Source organism: Heterodontus francisci, chromosome 3 (assembly GCF_036365525.1).
Source record: "Heterodontus francisci isolate sHetFra1 chromosome 3, sHetFra1.hap1, whole genome shotgun sequence".
In the NCBI taxonomy this organism is placed as follows: domain Eukaryota; kingdom Metazoa; phylum Chordata; class Chondrichthyes; order Heterodontiformes; family Heterodontidae; genus Heterodontus; species Heterodontus francisci.
The window spans coordinates 85,856,873-85,876,614 of NC_090373.1; the positions used below are offsets into that span (position 1 = coordinate 85,856,873).

General features: G+C 44.6%; 1 protein-coding gene across 2 annotated transcripts in view; it reads left to right on the forward strand.

Annotated features, from left to right (window-relative positions):
* LOC137357734 (exostosin-1-like) overlaps window positions 1–19,742 on the forward strand; it is an 813,195-nt gene that overhangs the window by 688,964 nt on the left and 104,489 nt on the right. For both annotated transcript variants that reach the window (XM_068024074.1, XM_068024075.1), the window contains exon 9: window positions 18,568–18,657. In XM_068024074.1, coding sequence (XP_067880175.1) covers window positions 18,568–18,657 — 90 coding nt within the window. The remainder of the gene's footprint in view (window positions 1–18,567; window positions 18,658–19,742) is intronic.

Genomic DNA, 19,742 nt, shown 5'->3' on the forward strand with positions numbered 1-19,742 from the left:
TTTTTTTTAACTTTAGTTAACCAAAGTATTTTCCAGTATTGAGAGTCTCTAGATATACGCACTACCCATGCTATGGATTACACTAGGGTGATTTTGTTTAGGGATTATTTAGCAGATAGTCTGCACTTTCACATTACCCTATAGATAGCTGCATCACCTATGATGCCACTTGGACTGCAGTTTCACAGATCTTGAATATCTAAGCTGTTCATTCACTTCAGTCAATGCAAAGACCCCCTCATTTTGTCAAAAAGACTATTATTAGACATTCATGTTGAACATAGTACTGATTTTTCACTTGTCTGAAGCATTTGTGGAAAAGTAGATCTGAAGTATATTGTAGCATAAGTTATACTCTGCTGTATGTACGCAATAATTCAGCATTTTATGGCTGCTTAAAGAGTTCTGATATGTTAATTTTCAACAGCCGAACTTTGATACAAAGATTAGCAAATAATAGATTTGTTTTTATAATCTGTCGGTGAGAATAAGTAAGCAACTGTAAAATTGTCCACTTAATATATATGTTCCCTATCATATGAAGAACAGGCTCTTACATAAATGAGTGGAGATGATTTTGGTTGTTATATTACTCTAAAATTAACAACCTATACAATTATGTGAAGCAGAGTCTATTAGTTATGCAAATTATCTGTAGTTTATACCACCTGAGAATAATTAGACAGAAAATTATTCTCAAATAATTCATTTTGGTTATTAATTATGCAGCGTGCATTGTTCTAACTCAGCAGCTAGTGGTAAATTGACAATTTACTATTCACAAATTGTTGACCTGCTGAGCTGTTCCTAGAATTCCTTTGAAGATTTCTGATAACATGAGGACCAGAATTCTACTTTCTTTGTGCTGTTGATGCAGCATACATGTATGGTGTCATGTTTTAGCTCTGCCATGTTTACACCAGTACCTTGCAGTGTATCCCAAAGGAGAGGCAGTGGAAGTATTAATGCAGTGCCTACGAAGTTGCCCCCTGCTTTATATAGTTGTGTACTGCCCATTGTCACCACTTCAAAGTGCAAAGCTCTACCTTGATACCAATTGGTGTGCAAGCAAAATAGTTGGGGTAGAAATTGGACCAGGCAAAAAATGAGCAAAAAGGACCAATTTCATGAGGATAGGTCTCGTGCCCTAGCAGCTGCCTAGAGCAGTCGTTAGGCCCCTTGTACATTCCAAGGAGGTGCCTAACACCAGTTGTAGGACCCCTTCTTGAAATGTGGGCTTCCCTGAGCAGGAGAGGCACCAGATCTGCTCTGTTCATCTTTTCCTGCCAAGGATACAGCCTTATGAGCAGCCACCAACCAACAAAGGATACTTTTTTTAAACCAAAGTGCTCCTTCTGGCTCCATAGCATTCTTAAGGGTCACTGCTGGCCATGCTTGCCCCTCTTGTTTCCCCTTCCTCCCCTTCCCAGGGCATACCACTGGATGGATTGAGATGAGTGAGCATTCTCTGCAGCAGCAACAAGCACCAGCAGCTCATCCCAATTATTACAACAAGGTCCAGTCTCAGGTGAGCCTTGAGTCTTCTTGATTGGGCAGGTGTTGTGTGCACATTGTCAGTTATGTGCCAGGGAAAAAGTCACAGTGCGTTTCTACCCCAAATACCGTTGTTTTTCAAAAAAGGACTTCTTTTAGAGTGCTGGTTCTCCAACCAAGGAGAGCATGGCCTCACCTGTACTGTGCCATCTGAAATCATGACCGGGAATTTATGCCTCTGAAATGGACAGCAGTGGAGGTGGGCTGGCTGTAAAATTGTGTGAGGTCATGTCGGGTTGGTCCTCTGACATCATAGTGCCAAGCCCACATTTTACAGGTGGCAGAGGGAAATCACATGGGGACGCTGCTCGCGTTTTAGAACTGAGCAATTGACAGCATTTTAAGATAGTTAACAAGGCCATAGCCCACGATTTTACATGCCCCTCCGGGTTTAACAGTAAGTGCACGCGGAAGACGGGGTGTCAGAGACTCGGCAGGTTTTAAAGACCAGCAACAGGGCAGCAGCTGTTGTCATTGCTGCATTCGGCAGCCACGGAGTGAGGCATTTTTCATTGGTAGGTAGGAAGGAGTTGGGAAGCCACTGATCTTGGCTTGAGCCCCCGCTTGATGCCATTGTGATCCTGGCAGGGAATCAGTTGAGAGGGGTCCGATGGGGAGATGGGGTAGGCCACATTGCAGCAGCTACTGGCAGGGAACCCAGTGAGACCAGCAGTGCCAAAGTACCATGGGCATTATTCATTCAGGAGGAGGTCCTACAGCAAGGAGAAGAACCAGAACTGGAGGGAGGTGTGGATTTCTTCCAAGGATGCTGGAGTGTTCAATGTTTAGAGAATGATGGAGGGTTCAATGTTCAGAGGATGATGGAGGGTTCAATGTTTGAGGGATGATGGAGGGTTCAGTGTTTAGAGGATGATGGAGGGTTCAGCGTTTAGAGGATGATGGAGGGTTTAGTGTTTAGAGGATGATGGAGGGTTCAATGTTTAGAGGATGATGGAGGGTTCAGTGTTTAGAGGATGATGGAGTGTTCAGTGTTTGGAGGATGATGGAGGGTTCAGTTTTTAGAGGATGATGGAGGGTAAAATGTTTGGAGGATGATGGAGGGTTCAGTGTTTAGAGGATGATGGAGGGTTCAATGTTTGGAGGATGATGGAGGGTTCAATGTTTAGAGGATGATGGAGGGTTCAGTTTTTGGAGGATGATGGAGGGTTCAGTGTTTGGAGGATGATGGAGGGTTCAGTGTTTAGAGGATGATGGAGGGTTCAGTTTTTAGAGGATGATGGAGGGTTCAGTTTTTAGAGGATGATGGAGGGTTCAGTTTTTGGAGGATGATGGAGTGTTCAATGTTTGGAGGATGATGGAGGGTTCAGTGTTTAGAGGATGAGGGAGGGTTCAGTGTTTAGAGGATGATGGAGGGTTCAGTTTTTGGAGGATGATGGAGGGTTCAGTGTTTAGAGGATGATGGAGGGTTCAGTGTTTGGAGGATGATGGAGGGTTCAGTTTTTAGAGGATGATGGAGGGTTCAGTGTTTAGAGGATGATGGAGGGTTCAGTGTTTGGAGGATGATGGAGGGTTCAGTGTTTGGAGGATGATGGAGGGTTCAGTGTTTAGAGGATGATGGAGGATTCAGTTTTTGGAGGATGATGGAGGGTTCAGTGTTTAGAGGATGATGGAGGGTTCAGTTATTGGAGGATGATGGAGGGTTCAGTGTTTGGAGGATGATGGAGGGTTCAGTGTTTAGAGGATGATGGAGGGTTCAGTTTTTGGAGGATGATGGAGGGTTCAGTGTTTAGAGGATGATGGAGGGTTCAGTGTTTGGAGGATGATGGAGGGTTCAGTGTTTAGAGGATGATGGAGGGTTCAGTTTTTGGAGGATGATGGAGGGTTCAGTGTTTAGAGGATGATGGAGGGTTCAATGTTTAGAGGATGATGGATGGTTCAGTGTTTGGAGGATGATGGAGGGTTCAGTGTTTGGAGGATGATGGAGGGTTCAGTTTTTGGAGGATGATGGAGGGTTCAGTGTTTAGAGGATGATGGAGGGTTCAGTGTTTAGAGGATGATGGAGGGTTCAGTTTTTGGAGGATGATGGAGGGTTCAGTGTTTAGAGGATGATGGAGGGTTCAGTTATTGGAGGATGATGGAGGGTTCAGTGTTTAGAGGATGATGGAGGGTTCAGTTTTTGGAGGATGATGGAGGGTTCAGTGTTTCGAGGATGATGGAGGGTTCAGTTATTGGAGGATGATGGAGGGTTCAGTGTTTGGAGGATGATGGAGGGTTCAGTGTTTAGAGGATGATGGAGGGTTCAGTGTTTAGAGGATGATGGAGGGTTCAGTGTTTCGAGGATGATGGAGGGTTCAGTTTTTGGAGGATGATGGAGGGTTCAGTGTTTCGAGGATGATGGAGGGTTCAGTTTTTGGAGGATGATGGAGGGTTCAGTGGTTCGAGGATGATGGAGGGTTCAGTTTTTGGAGGATGATGGAGGGTTCAGTGTTTAGAGGATGATGGAGGGTTCAGTTTTTGGAGGATGATGGAGGGTTTAGTGTTTAGAGGATGATGGAGGGTTCAGTGTTTGGAGGATGATGGAGTGTTCAATGTTTGGAGGATGATGGAGGGTTCAGTGTTTAGAGGATGAGGGAGGGTTCAGTGTTTAGAGGATGATGGAGGGTTCAGTTTTTGGAGGATGATGGAGGGTTCAGTGTTTGGAGGATGATGGAGGGTTCAGTTTTTAGAGGATGATGGAGGGTTCAGTGTTTAGAGGATGATGGATGGTTCAGTGTTTGGAGGATGATGGAGGGTTCAGTGTTTGGAGGATGATGGAGGGTTCAGTGTTTAGAGGATGATGGAGGGTTAAATGTTTGGAGGATGATGGAGGGTTCAATGTTTAGAGGATAATGGAGGGTTCAGTGTTTGGAGGATGATGGAGGGTTCAGTGTTTGGAGGATGATGGAGGGTTCAGTGTTTGGAGGATGATGGAGGGTTCAGTGTTTAGAGGATGATGGAGGGTTCAGTGTTTGGAGGATGATGGAGGGTTCAGTGTTTAGAGGATGATGGAGGGTTCAATGTTTGGAGGATGATGGAGGGTTCAGTGTTTGGAGGATGATGGAGGGTTCAGTGTTTGGAAGATGATGGAGGGTTCAGTTTTTCGAGGATGATGGAGGGTTCAGTGTTTAGAGGATGATGGAGGGTTCAGTGTTTGCAGGATGATGGAGGGTTCAGTGTTTAGAGGATGATGGAGGGTTAAATGTTTGGAGGATGATGGAGGGTTCAATGTTTAGAGGATAATGGAGGATTCAGTGTTTAGAGGATGATGGAGGGTTCAGTGTTTAGAGGATGATGGAGGGTTCAATGTTTGGAGGATGATGGAGGGTTCAGTGTTTGTAGGATGATGGAGGGTTCAATGTTCAGAGGATGATGGAGGGTTCAGTGTTTAGAGGATGATGGAGTGTTCAGTGTTTGGAGGATGATGGAGGGTTCAGTGTTTGGAGGATGATGGAGGGTTCAGTGTTTAGAGGATGATGGAGGGTTCAGTTTTTGGAGGATGATGGAAGGTTCAGTGTTTGGAGGATGATGGAGGGTTCAGTGTTTAGAGGATGATGGAAGGTTCAATGTTTGGAGGATGATGGAGGGTTCAGTGTTTAGAGGATGATGGAGGGTTCAGTGTTTAGAGGATGATGGAGGGTTCAGTTTTTGGAGGATGATGGAGGGTTCAGTGTTTAGAGGATGACGGAGGGTTCAGTTTTTGGAGGATGATGGAAGGTTCAGTGTTTAGAGGATGATGGAGGGTTCAATGTTCAGAGGATGATGGAGGGTTCAGTGTTTGGAGGATGATGGAGTGTTCAATGTTTGGAGGATGATGGAGGGTTCAGTGTTTAGAGGATGATGGAGGGTTCAGTGTTTAGAGGATGATGGAGGGTTCAGTTTTTGGAGGATGATGGAAGGTTCAGTGTTTAGAGGATGATGGACGGTTCAATGTTTAGAGGATGATGGAGGGTTCAGTGTTTGGAGGATGATGGAGGGTTCAGTGTTTGGAGGATGATGGAGTGTTCAATGTTAGGAGGATGATGGAGGGTTCAGTGTTTAGAGGATGAGGGAGGCTTCAGTGTTTAGAGGATGATGGAGGGTTCAGTGTTTCGAGGATGATGGAGGGTTCAGTGTTTAGAGGATGATGGAGGGTTCAGTTTTTGGAGGATGATGGAGGGTTCAGTGTTTAGAGGATGATGGAGGGTTCAGTGTTTGGAGGATGATGGAGGGTTCAGTGTTTCGAGGATGATGGAGGGTTCAGTGTTTAGAGGATGATGGAGGGTTCAGTTTTTGGAGGATGATGGAGGGTTCAGTGTTTAGAGGATGATGGAGGGTTCAGTGTTTGGAGGATGATGGAGTGTTCAATGTTTGGAGGATGATGGAGTGTTCAATGATTGGAGGATGATGGAGGGTTCAGTGTTTAGAGGATGAGGGAGGGTTCAGTGTTTAGAGGATGATGGAGGGTTCAATGTTTAGAGGATGATGGAGGGTTCAATGTTTGGAAGATGATGGAGGGTTCAATGTTTGGAGGATGATGGAGGGTTCAGTGTATAGAGGATGATGGAGGGTTCAGTTTTTGGAGGATGATGGAGGGTTCAGTGTTTAGAGGATGATGGAGGGTTCAGTTTTTGGAGGATGATGGAGGGTTCAGTGTTTAGAGGATGATGGAGGGTTCAGTGTTTAGAGGGTGATGGAGGGTTCAGTGTTTAGAGGATGATGGAGGGTTCAATGTTTGGAGGATGATGGAGGGTTCAATTTTTGGAGCATGATGGAGTGTTCAGTGTTTGGAGGATGATGGAGGGTTCAATGTTTAGAGGATGATGGAGGGTTCAATGTTTGGAGGATGATGGAGGGTTCAATGTTTAGAGGATGATGGAGGGTTCAATGTTTGGAGGATGATGGAGGGTTCAATGTTTGGAGGATGATGGAGGGTTCAATGCTCGGAGAATGATGGAGGGTTCAATGTTTGGAGGATGATGGTGGGTTCAATGTTTGGAGGATGATGGAGGGTTCAATTTTTGGAGGATGATGGAGTATTCAGTGTTTGGAGGATGATGGAGGGTTCAATGTTTAGAGGATGATGGAGGGTTCAATGTTTGGAGGATGATGGAGGGTTCAATGTTTAGAGGATGATGGAGGGTTCAATGTTTGGAAGATGATGGAGGGTTCAATGTTTGGAGGATGATGGAGGGTTCAATGCTCGGAGAATGATGGAGGGTTCAATGTTTGGAGGATGATGGAGGGTTCAATGTTTGGAGGATGATGGAGGGTTCAATTTTTGGAGGATGATGGAGTGTTCTGTGTTTAGAGGATGATGGAGGGTTCAATGTTTAGAGGATGATGGAGGGTTCAATGTTTGGAGGATGATGGATGGTTCAATGTTTAGAGGATGATGGAGGGTTCAATGTTCGGAGGATGATGGAGAGTTCAATGTTTAGAGGATGATGGAGGGTTCAATGTTCGGAGAATGAAGGAGGGTTCAATGTTTGGAGAATGAAGGAGGGTTCAATGTTTGGAGGATGACGGAGGGTTCAGTGTTTGGAGGATGATGGAGGGTTCAGTGTTTGGAGGATGATGGAGGGTTCATTTTTTGGAGGATGATGGAGGGTTCAGTGTTTAGAGGATGATGGAGGGTTCAGTGTTTCGAGGATGATGGAGTGTTCATTGTTTGGAGGATGATGGAGGGTTCATTGTTTGGAGGATGATGGAGGGTTCAGTGTTTGGAGGATGATGGAGGCTTTAATGTTTGGAGGATGATGGAGGTTTCAGTGTTTGGAGGATGATGGAGGGTTCAGTGTTTAGAGGATGATGGAGGGTTCATTGTTTGGAGGATGATGGAGGGTTCATTGTTTGGAGGATGATGGAGGGTTCAATGTTTGGAGGATGATGGAGTGTTCGGTGTTTGGAGGATGATGGAGTGTTCAATGTTTGGAGGATGATGGCGGGTTCAATGTTTCGAGGATGATGGTAGGTTCAGTGTTTGGAGGATGATGGTAGGTTCAGTGTTTGGAGGATGATGGAGGGTTCAGTGTTTGGAGGATGATGGAGGGTTCAGTGTTTAGAGGATGATGGAGGGTTCAGTTTTTGGAGGATGATGGAGGGTTCAGTGTTTGGAGGATGATGGAGTGTTCAATGTTTGGAGGATGATGGAGGGTTCAGTTTTTGGAGGATGATGGAGGGTTCAGTGTTTAGAGGATGATGGAGAGTTCAGTGTTTAGAGGATGATGGAGGGTTCAGTGTTTGGAGGATGATGGAGTGTTCAATGTTTGGAGGATGATGGAGGGTTCAGTTTTTGGAGGATGATGGAGGGTTCAGTTTTTGGAGGATGATGGAGGATTCAATGTTTAGAGGATGATGGAGGGTTCAGTTTTTGGAAGATGATGGCGGGTTCAGTTTTTAGAGGATGATGGAGGATTCAATGTTTAGAGCATGATGGATGGTTCAGTGTTTAGAGGATGATGGAGGATTCAATGTTTAGAGGATGATGGAGCGTTCAGTGTTTAGAGGATGATGGATGGTTCAATGTTCAGAGGATGATGGAGGGTTCAGTGTTTGGAGGATGATGGAGTTTTCAATGTTTGGAGGATGATGGAGGGTTCAGTGTTTCGAGGATGATGGAGGGTTCAGTTTTTGGAGGATGATGGAGGGTTCAGTGTTTAGAGGATGATGGAGGGTTCAGTTTTTGGAGGATGATGGAGGATTCAATGTTTAGAGGATGATGGAGGGTTCAGTTTTTGGAAGATGATGGCGGGTTCAGTTTTTAGAGGATGATGGAGGATTCAATGTTTAGAGCATGATGGATGGTTCAGTGTTTAGAGGATGATGGAGGATTCAATGTTTAGAGGATGATGGAGCGTTCAGTGTTTAGAGGATGATGGATGGTTCAATGTTCAGAGGATGATGGAGGGTTCAGTGTTTGGAGGATGATGGAGTTTTCAATGTTTGGAGGATGATGGAGGGTTCAGTGTTTCGAGGATGATGGAGGGTTCAGTTTTTGGAGGATGATGGAGGGTTCAGTGTTTGGAGGATGATGGAGTGTTCAATGTTTGGAGGATGATGGAGGGTTCAGTTTTTGGAGGATGATGGAGGGTTCAGTGTTTAGAGGATGATGGAGAGTTCAGTGTTTAGAGGATGATGGAGGGTTCAGTGTTTAGAGGATGATGGAGGGTTCAGTTTTTGGAGGATGATGGAGGATTCAATGTTTAGAGGATGATGGAGGGTTCAGTTTTTGGAAGATGATGGCGGGTTCAGTTTTTAGAGGATGATGGAGGATTCAATGTTTAGAGCATGATGGATGGTTCAGTGTTTAGAGGATGATGGAGGATTCAATGTTTAGAGGATGATGGAGCGTTCAGTGTTTAGAGGATGATGGATGGTTCAATGTTCAGAGGATGATGGAGGGTTCAGTGTTTGGAGGATGATGGAGTTTTCAATGTTTGGAGGATGATGGAGGGTTCAGTGTTTCGAGGATGATGGAGGGTTCAGTTTTTGGAGGATGATGGAGGGTTCAGTCTTTAGAGGATGATGGAGGGTTCAGTTTTTGGAGGATGATGGCGGGTTCAGTTTTTAGAGGATGATGGAGGATTCAATGTTTAGAGCATGATGGATGGTTCAGTGTTTAGAGGATGATGGAGGGTTCAATGTTCGGAGAATGAAGGAGGGTTCAATGTTTGGAGAATGAAGGAGGGTTCAATGTTTGGAGAATGATGGAGGGTTCAATGTTTGGAGGATGATGGAGGGTTCAGTGTTTGGAGGATGATGGAGGGTTCAGTGTTTGGAGGATGATGGAGGGTTCAATGTTTGGAGGATGATGGAGGGTTCAGTGTTTAGAGGATGATGGAGGGTTCAGTGTTTGGAGGATGATGGAGGGTTCAGTGTTTGGAGGATGATGGAGGGTTCAGTGTTTAGAGGATGATGGAGGGTTCAGTTTTTGGAGGGTGATGGAGGGTTCAGTGTTTGGAGGATGATGGAGGGTTCAGTGTTTCGAGGATGATGGAGGGTTCAGTTTTTGGAGGATGATGGAGGGTTCAGTGTTTAGAGGATGATGGAGTGTTCATTGTTTGGAGGATGATGGAGGGTTCATTGTTTGGAGGATGATGGAGGGTTCAGTGTTTTGAGGATGATGGAGTGTTCAGTGTTTGGAGGATGATGGAGGCTTTAATGTTTGGAGGATGATGGAGTGTTCAGTGTTTGGAGGATGATGGAGTGTTCAATGTTTGGAGGATGATGGAGTGTTCAATGTTTGGAGGATGATGGAGGGTTCAATGTTCGGAGGATGATGGAGGGTTCAATGTTTGGAGGATGATGGAGGGTTCAATGCTCAGAGGATGATGGAGGGTTCAATGTTTGGAGGATGATGGAGTGTTCAATGTTTGGAGGATGATGGAGGGTTCAATGTTTGGAGGATGATGGAGGGTTCAATGCTCAGAGGATGATAGAGCGTTCAGTGTTTGGAGGATGATGGAGGTTTCAGTGTTTGGAGGATGATGGAGGGTTCAGTGTTTAGAGGATGATGGAGTGTTCATTGTTTAGAGGATGATGGAGGGTTCATTGTTTGGAGGATGATGGAGGGTTCAATGTTTGGAGGATGATGGAGTGTTCAGTGTTTGGAGGATGATGGAGGGTTCAGTGTTTAGAGGATGATGGAGGCTTCAATGTTTGGAGGATGATGGAGTGTTCAATGTTTGGAGGATGATGGAGGGTTCAATGTTCGGAGGATGATGGAGGGTTCAATGTTTAGAAGATGATGGAGGGTTCAGTGTTTGGAGGATGATCGAGGGTTCAGTGTTTGGAGGATGATGGAGGGTTCAGTGTTTAGAGGATGATGGAGGGTTCAGTGTTTAGAGGATGATGGAGGGTTCAGTGTTTCGAGGATGATGGAGGGTTCAGTGTTTCGAGGATGATGGAGGGTTCAGTGTTTGGAGGATGATGGAGGGTTCAGTGTTTAGAGGATGATGGAGGGTTCAGTGTTTTGTGGATGATGGAGGGTTCAGTGTTTAGAGGATGATGGAGGGTTCAGTGTTTAGAGGATGATGGAGGGTTCAGTTTTTGGAGGATGATGGAGGGTTCAGTTTTTGGAGGATAATGGAGGGTTCAGTTTTTGGAGGATGATGGAGGGTTTAGTGTTTAGAGGATGATGGAGGGTTCAGTTTTTGGAGGATGATGGAGTGTTCAATGTTTGGAGGATGATGGAGGGTTCAGTGTTTGGAGGATGATGGAGGGTTCAGTGTTTGGAGGATGATGGAGTGTTCAATGTTTGGAGGATGATGGAGGGTTCAGTGTTTAGAGGATGATGGAGGATTCAATGTTTAGAGGATGATGGAGGGTTCAGTGTTTAGAGGATGATGGAGGGTTCAGTGTTTAGAGGATGATGGAGGGTTCAGTTTTTGGAGGATGATGGAGGATTCAATGTTTAGAGGATGATGGAGGGTTCAGTTTTTGGAGGATGATGGCGGGTTCAGTTTTTAGAGGATGATGGAGGATTCAATGTTTAGAGCATGATGGATGGTTCAGTGTTTAGAGGATGATGGAGGATTCAATGTTTAGAGGATGATGGAGCGTTCAGTGTTTAGAGGATGATGGATGGTTCAATGTTCAGAGGATGATGGAGGGTTCAGTGTTTGGAGGATGATGGAGTTTTCAATGTTTGGAGGATGATGGAGGGTTCAGTGTTTCGAGGATGATGGAGGGTTCAGTTTTTGGAGGATGATGGAGGGTTCAGTCTTTAGAGGATGATGGAGTGTTCAGTGTTTAGAGGATGATGGAGGGTTCAGTTTTTGGAGGATGATGGAGGGTTCAGTGTTTAGAGGATGATGGAGGGTTCAGTTTTTGGAGGATGATGGCGGGTTCAGTTTTTAGAGGATGATGGAGGATTCAATGTTTAGAGCATGATGGATGGTTCAGTGTTTAGAGGATGATGGAGGGTTCAATGTTCGGAGAATGAAGGAGGGTTCAATGTTTGGAGAATGAAGGAGGGTTCAATGTTTGGAGAATGATGGAGGGTTCAATGTTTGGAGGATGATGGAGGGTTCAGTGTTTAGAGGATGATGGAGGGTTCAGTGTTTGGAGGATGATGGAGGGTTCAGTGTTTAGAGGATGATGGAGGGTTCAGTTTTTGGAGGATGATGGAGGGTTCAGTGTTTGGAGGATGATGGAGGGTTCAGTGTTTGGAGGATGATGGAGGGTTCAGTGTTTAGAGGATGATGGAGGGTTCAGTTTTTGGAGGATGATGGAGGGTTCAGTGTTTAGAGGATGATGGAGGGTTCAGTGTTTCGAGGATGATGGAGGATTCAGTTTTTGGAGGATGATGGAGGGTTCAGTGTTTAGAGGATGATGGAGTGTTCATTGTTTGGAGGATGATGGAGGGTTCATTGTTTGGAGGATGATGGAGGGTTCAGTGTTTTGAGGATGATGGAGTGTTCAGTGTTTGGAGGATGATGGAGGCTTTAATGTTTGGAGGATGATGGAGTGTTCAGTGTTTGGAGGATGATGGAGTGTTCAATGTTTGGAGGATGATGGAGTGTTCAATGTTTGGAGGATGATAGAGGGTTCAATGTTCGGAGGATGATGTAGTGTTCAATGTTTAGAGGATGATGGAGTGTTCAATGTTTGGAGGATGATGGAGGGTTCAATGTTCAGAGGATGATAGAGGGTTCAGTGTTTGGAGGATGATGGAGGTTTCAGTGTTTGGAGGATGATGGAGGGTTCAGTGTTTAGAGGATGATGGAGGGTTCATTGTTTGGAGGATGATGGAGTGTTCAGTGTTTGGAGGATGATGGAGTGTTCAATGTTTGGAGGATGATGGAGGGTTCAATGTTCGGAGGATGATGTAGGGTTCAATGTTTAGAGGATGATGGAGTGTTCAATGTTTGGAGGATGATGGAGGGTTCAATGTTCAGAGGATGATGGAGTGTTCAGTGTTTGGAGGATGATGGAGGTTTCAGTGTTTGGAGGATGATGGAGGGTTCAGTGTTTAGAGGATGATGGAGTGTTCAGTGTTTGGAGGATGATGGAGGGTTCATTGTTTGGAGGATGATGGAGGGTTCAATGTTTGGAGGATGATGGAGTGTTCAATGTTTGGAGGATGATGGAGGGTTCAATGTTCGGAGGATGATGTAGGGTTCAATGTTTAGAGGATGATGGAGTGTTCAATGTTTGGAGGATGATGGAGGGTTCAATGTTCAGAGGATGATAGAGGGTTCAGTGTTTGGAGGATGATGGAGGTTTCAGTGTTTGGAGGATGATGGAGGGTTCAGTGTTTAGAGGATGATGGAGTGTTCAGTGTTTGGAGGATGATGGAGGGTTCATTGTTTGGAGGATGATGGAGGGTTCAATGTTTGGAGGATGATGGAGTGTTCAATGTTTGGAGGATGATGGCGGGTTCAATGTTTCGAGGATGATGGTAGGTTCAGTGTTTGGAGGATGATGGAGGGTTCAGTGTTTAGAGGATGATGGAGGCTTCAATGTTTGGAGGATGATGGAGTGTTCAGTGTTTGGAGGATGATGGAGTGTTCAATGTTTGGAGGATGATGGAGTGTTCAATGTTTGGAGGATGATGGAGGGTTCAATGTTCGGAGGATGATGGAGGGTTCAATGTTTAGAGGATGATGGAGGGTTCAGTGTTTGGAGGATGATCGAGAGTTCAGTGTTTAGAGGATGATGGAGGGTTCAGTGTTTAGAGGATGATGGAGGGTTCAGTGTTTAGAGGATGATGGAGGGTTCAGTGTTTCGAGGATGATGGAGGGTTCAGTGTTTCGAGGATGATGGAGGGTTCAGTTTTTGGAGGATGATGGAGGGTTCAGTGTTTAGAGGATGATGGAGGGTTCAGTTTTTGGAGGATGATGGAGGGTTCAGTGTTTGGAGGATGATAGATGGTTCAGTGTTTAGAGGATGATGGAGAGTTCAGTGTTTCGAGGATGATGGAGGGTTCAGTGTTTGGAGGATGATGGAGGGTTCAGTGTTTAGAGGATGATGGAGGGTTCAGTTTTTGGAGGATGATGGAGGGTTCAGTGTTTGGAGGATGATAGATGGTTCAGTTTTTGGAGGATGATGGAGGGTTCAGTGTTTAGAGGATGATGGAGGGTTCAGTTTTTGGAGGATGATGGAGGGTTCAGTGTTTGGAGGATGATAGATGGTTCAGTGTTTAGAGGATGATGGAGGGTTCAGTGTTTAGAGGATGATGGAGGGTTCAGTGTTTCGAGGATGATGGAGGGTTCAGTGTTTGGAGGATGATGGAGTGTTCAATGTTTCAAGGATGATGGAGGGTTCAGTGTTTAGAGGATGATGGAGAGTTCAGTGTTTAGAGGATGATGGAGGGTTCAGTGTTTCGAGGATGATGGAGGGTTCAGTTTCTGGAGGATGATGGAGGATTCAATGTTAAGAGGATGATGGAGGGTTCAGTTTTTGGAGGATGATGGCGGGTTCAGTTTTTAGAGGATGATGGAGGATTCAATGTTTAGAGCATGATGGATGGTTCAGTGTTTAGAGGATGATGGTGGATTCAATGTTTAGAGGATGATGGAGCGTTCAGTGTTTAGAGGATGATGGATGGTTCAATGTTCAGAGGATGATGGAGGGTTCAGTGTTTGGAGGATGATGGAGTTTTCAATGTTTGGAGGATGATGGAGGGTTCAGTGTTTAGAGGATGATGGAGGGTTCAGTTTTTGGAGGATGATGGAGGGTTCAGTGTTTAGAGGATGATGGAGGGTTCAGTGTTTAGAGGATGATGGAGGGTTCAGTTTTTGGAGGATGATGGCGGGTTCAGTGTTTAGAGGATGATGGAGGGTTCTTTTTTTGGAGGATGATGGAGGGTTTAGTGTTTAGAGGATGATGGAGGGTTCAGTGTTTGGAGGATGATGGAGTGTTCAATGTTTGGAGGATGATAGAGGGTTCTTTTTTTGGAGGATGATGGAGGGTTTAGTGTTTAGAGGATGATGGAGGGTTTAGTGTTTAGAGGATGATGGAGGGTTCAGTGTTTAGAGGATGATGGAGAGTTCAGTGTTTAGAGGATGATGGATGGTTCAGTGTTTGGAGGATGATGGAGTTTTCAATGTTTGGAGGATGATGGAGGGTTCAGTGTTTAGAGGATGATGGAGGGTTCAGTGTTTAGAGGATGATGGAGGGTTCAGTGTTTAGAGGATGATGGAGGGTTCAGTTTTTGGAGGATGATGGCGGGTTCAGTGTTTAGAGGATGATGGAGGGTTCAGTTTTTGGAGGATGATGGAGGGTTCAGTGTTTGGAGGATGATGGAGTGTTCAATGTTTGGAGGATGATAGAGGGTTCAGTGTTTGGAGGATGATGGAGAGTTCAGTGTTTAGAGGATGATGGAGGGTTCAGTTTTTGGAGGATGATGGCGGGTTCAGTTTTTAGAGGATGATGGAGGATTCAATGTTTAGAGGATGATGGAGGGTTCAGTGTTTGGAGGATGATGGAGTGTTCAATGTTTGGAGGATGATAGAGGGTTCAGTGTTTAGAGGATGATGGAGAGTTCAGTGTTTCGAGGATGATGGAGGGTTCAGTGTTTAGAGGATGATAGAGGGTTCAGTGTTTAGAGGATGATGGAGAGTTCAGTGTTTAGAGGATGATGGAGGATTCAGTGTTTAGAGAATGATGGAGGGTTCAGTTTTTGGAGGATGATGGAGGTTTCAGTGTTTAGAGAATGATGGAGGGTTCAATGTTTGGAGGATGATGGAGGGTTCAATGTTCGGAGGATGATGGAGGGTTCAATGTTTGGAGGATGATGGAGGGTTCAGTGTTCGGAGGATGATGGAGGGTTCAATGTTTGTAGGATGATGGAGGGTTCAGTGTTTGGAGGATGATGGAGGGTTCAATGTTGGGAGGATGATGGAGTGTTCAATGTTTGGAGGATGATGGAGGGTTCAATGTTTGGAGGATGATGGAGTGTTCAGTGTTTGGAGGATGATAGAGGGTTCAGTGTTTGGAGGATGATGGAGGATTCAATGTTTGGAGGATGATGGAGGGTTCAATGTTCAGAGGAAGATGGAGGGTTAAGTGTTTAGAAGATGATGAAGGGATTCAGTGTTTGTCAGATGATGGAGGGTTCAATGTTCGGAAGACGGTTGCAGGGATGAGTGCTGCAGGAAAGGTCATTTTTGTCAGCGCTTAGTTGCTGGCAGCCCTTTAAACATGGCACCAGCACTTCCTTCTGTATCAAATGATGACACGGCCACCATCTCAATGCCCACCTCCAGCCGCTGAGTTATCGGCCACCCCACATGCCAGGCATTAATTGACCAGCCAGTGCGAGATTGCTGCAGGAATGGGAGGCCGAGCAGGAGGGTCTTCACCAATGTTTTCTAGTTCCTACTTCCCTTTCCCTTAATTATCACTTTTAGTGCAGCTATTATTGCACTAAAACAATCAAATTCCTATGTTCAAGGTATGATTTTGCATGCAAACTGCTGATATTGCACAGTAGCGTGATACCTAGTAACATTTACCTCCGTACTAAGGAAGTAGTAGCTGAGGCACTGAGGGAGCCCTTATGATGGTGTCATGCTTTAGCAATAGAGCTGCAGTGTGTGACTTTCACTTGGTTAAATGAGTTTAAGGGTCAGCACATGTGAGCATTAGGTCTGTCTGATTGTAACAGCTGAGCCAAAACCTTCTTGCCCTTACATGACTGACTCATTTGAATATTGTACATGTTACATGAATGTAATCATAATATTGTACACTGAAAGTTGATTTTTTTTTCAAATCACTGTCAAGCCAGCACAGACATCTCATTTTTTCAATAATTACTAAGTTGAGGTACGATGCTATTATTACAGAAATCTGTAGGACAAATACAATTTAACAGGGAATTCCAATGCATGCATTCTATTTAAAAGGAGACTATAATTATCCTTTCAAATTCAGCTGTGATATACTGGGCAGTTACATGACAACATAAATGCCTCCTCTTCTCCAAATGCCATTCGGCTTGCAGTGAAAGGAAGGACTTTTTAGCTGGACAATAATTCTCAGCCCTCAAAAATTAAACCTCTTCTCTTAAAAGTATTTTGTCTTTAAAAAATTGCTTTTACAAAAGTAATTTTGAATGCCTATCAACTAATGTTTCTCCGTTTTGTTCAATGCAAAATCAGGCTGTGGCAGAAGCCCTGGTTGCAGCCTCTCTTAAGGGGCAGAATTCCTTTTAATGAAAGTGGAGAGAATTTTTTTTCCCTCCATGATGAATCACTCAGTGGCAATATTGCACTCTCAGAGGTGGCATGTGTATTCCTGCAATTACATTGACCAGTTATTAATTTTGTAGAAAAACAAATATTCACTCCTTTTTAACAAATGAGGAGTTTCACCCTCTTATTGACATCAGGTAAATTTTCATCTTTTGCTCTCCTGGCATGGAACTTCATGCGTCTGCAGTGTAGACCATCATTTTGGCCAATCAGATGTCAGTTAATTGGGATACGATTCATGGTGGGGTGATGGTGGTGGGGGGCTTATGAGCTCAGGCGGTGGAGCAATCAAGCACCCGCCTGAAGCAACGTACCCTCTAACTTTTTTTTCTGTACAGGCCCTTTAAATTATTTTTGTGCAGCCGCACAGAAGCAGTAACTTGAAGGGGCCAACTTGTGCATGGCCTGCGTGGGAACTTTCAGATTGTAACCTGAAGTCCCTGATGAGAGACTCCATCCATTTTGAGGGCTGAGTCCCATTTGTTTAATGCTGGTGAGCTTCAAGTGCAGAACCAGCACTCATAGCCAGTTTGCCAGTCAGCAAGGTAAAAATCCCTGCAGCTCCTCCTTGGAGCTGAAGCAGAAGTCTGCTGTTAAAGGGATGTGCAATGCATTTGGGGAAGGGATGATGGGACAGCAGTGGGCTAGAGGAATTCTGTGGCGTCAGGTGCAGTATAAATGCTCCTTCTGGCTCCACAAAAAGCTTTTTTTTAGGAAAAAACTTTAATTATCTGATTCATGAACAGCCTGCAGTGGCCCTTTAAGGACCACTGGTTGGACTGCTCAACAAATATTACCAATGAGCGGAGTGTGTGTAGTGCACACCTTACCAATTGGCAGCTTAAAAATTGCTTTTGGCACAGGACCCCAATTTGCATTTAACTAACAGACTCCGACCTTAGCTGCACCAGTGAAGGCCCTCAGGAAAATGACAGCAGGCAGATCAGAAATGAGAACAGAGTAGTAAAAGGCATATGTAGTTCATTACCATTTAGGTGCCTTATTCATATATTCTAGAACTGAATATTGCGTATTGTGAAGTTATGCTTGAAATTTACTGCTTGTTGTTTGACTTCACAAAAGGTTCCAGTAACTTCTGAAAGCACCAGTTTTATATGTGCCTCATTTACAAAATAGCACCTTGAAACAAAAACTGGTATTTTAGCTGAAATAAAGTAAGAGATAGCAGTAAAAATCAAATTTCTAAATAGAAATCAAATTGCAAAATACAGTGGTGCAGTGGTTAGCATCGCAGCCTCACAGCTCCAGTGACCCGGGTTCGATTCTGGGTACTGTCTGTGTGGAGTTTGCAAGTTCTCCCTGTGACCTTGTGGGTTTTCCCCGGGTGCTTCGGTTTCCTCCCACAGCCAAAGACTTGCAGGTGATAGGTAAATTGGCCATTGTAAATTGCCCCTAGTGTAGGTAGGTGATAGGGAATATGGGATTACTGTAGGGTTAGTATAAGTGGGTGGTTGTTGGTCGGCACAGACTTGGTGGGCCGAAGGGCCTGTTTCAGTGCTGTGTCTCTAAATAAAAAAAATAAAATAAAGACAAAAGCAAAATACTGCAGATGCTGGAAATCTGAAATAAAAACAGAAATTTCTGGAAATACTCAGCAGGTCTGGCGGCATCTGTGGAGAGAGAAACAGAATAAATATTTCAGGTCGTTGACCTTTCAAAAGAACTGTGAAAAGTACTTTCATCAGAACTGGGAAAACTGTTACCAAGTCGATATTCCAAATGAGCTCTTTATGAAAGGATTAACTAAAAAATGAATATTGGATGGTATGAAAGTTCCAGAGCTGTAAAACTTATAGTTTTTGTATTTTTACAGAGTATGAGCAGCCGTTTCTTCCCATACAATGTCATCCAGACAGATGCTGTACTTAGTTTAGATGAAGACACTGTGCTGTCAAGCAATGAGGTGAGTCACTAGTCCTGCAAAATAATGGCTTTGAGAAATCTGAGTTGGGAATTTCCATTTGATCTTTTAATGGGTGGAGCCTTTGACTGCCTTTACAAGACAATTTATGCAAATAATAGCTGGACTCCCTATGCTGGGAGTATCCTGGCTAGCCTTTTAACCTCTACCTTCCATAAAATCCAAAACTCTGTTCCCTGTATCCTAATGCGCACCAAGTCCTGCTCACCCTTCACTCCTAATTTACGATTCTCATCCTCATGTTCAAATGCCTTCATGGCTTCACCCCCTCCCTACCTCTCCTTCAACCTCCAACCCTCCAAGCACTCTGCGTACTTACAACTTAGGCCTCTTGTGCATCTCCATCTCCCTTTGCCCTACCATTGGTGACTGTGCTTTCAGCCATCTAAGCCCTCAGTTCTGGAATCCCTTGCTTAAAACTCTTGCCTCTCCACCTCTCTCTCCTCCTTTTAGATCTTCCTTAAAATCTACTTCTTTGACCAAACCTTTATAATCCCCCTCTTTGGCTCATTCTCAATATTTTGTTTAAATATGCTTCAGTGAAGCACCTTGGGATATTTTCCTATGTTAAAGGCACAATATAAATGCAAGTTGTTGTTGTTGTTGAGTGGCCCACTTTGTTTGACTTCATATGTTGATAGCTCGTTGCTGTCATGAGTATACTAGTCTAAGGGGAGACTCACACCAGCATGCATGTAGAGCACTGGGCTGAATTTTAGTAGCGCGCTGCAAATCGCGGCGATGTGCTTTGAAGTTGGCGGGCCGCCCGCGCGGAGCGGCCACTGCTGATCTCCCGCGATATTTCATGCAGGTGTTCATTTAAATGGAGGCGGTGGAGCGGCCGCCCCCGATGACATAAAGGGGATGGCAACTCCATCCCCAGCAACAGCATCCAGCGCCATCGCGCAGGTGCTGGCGCCATTTTTAAAGGGCTTCAAGCCCTTACCAGCAGTTTAAATTTTTAAAGAACACATCACCTTTACTTTTAATAAAAACTGTTAATTGAACATCAAGCCCCTCTTCCACCGCCCCCCCCATGATCAAACAATATATTTATCTCCCTCTCC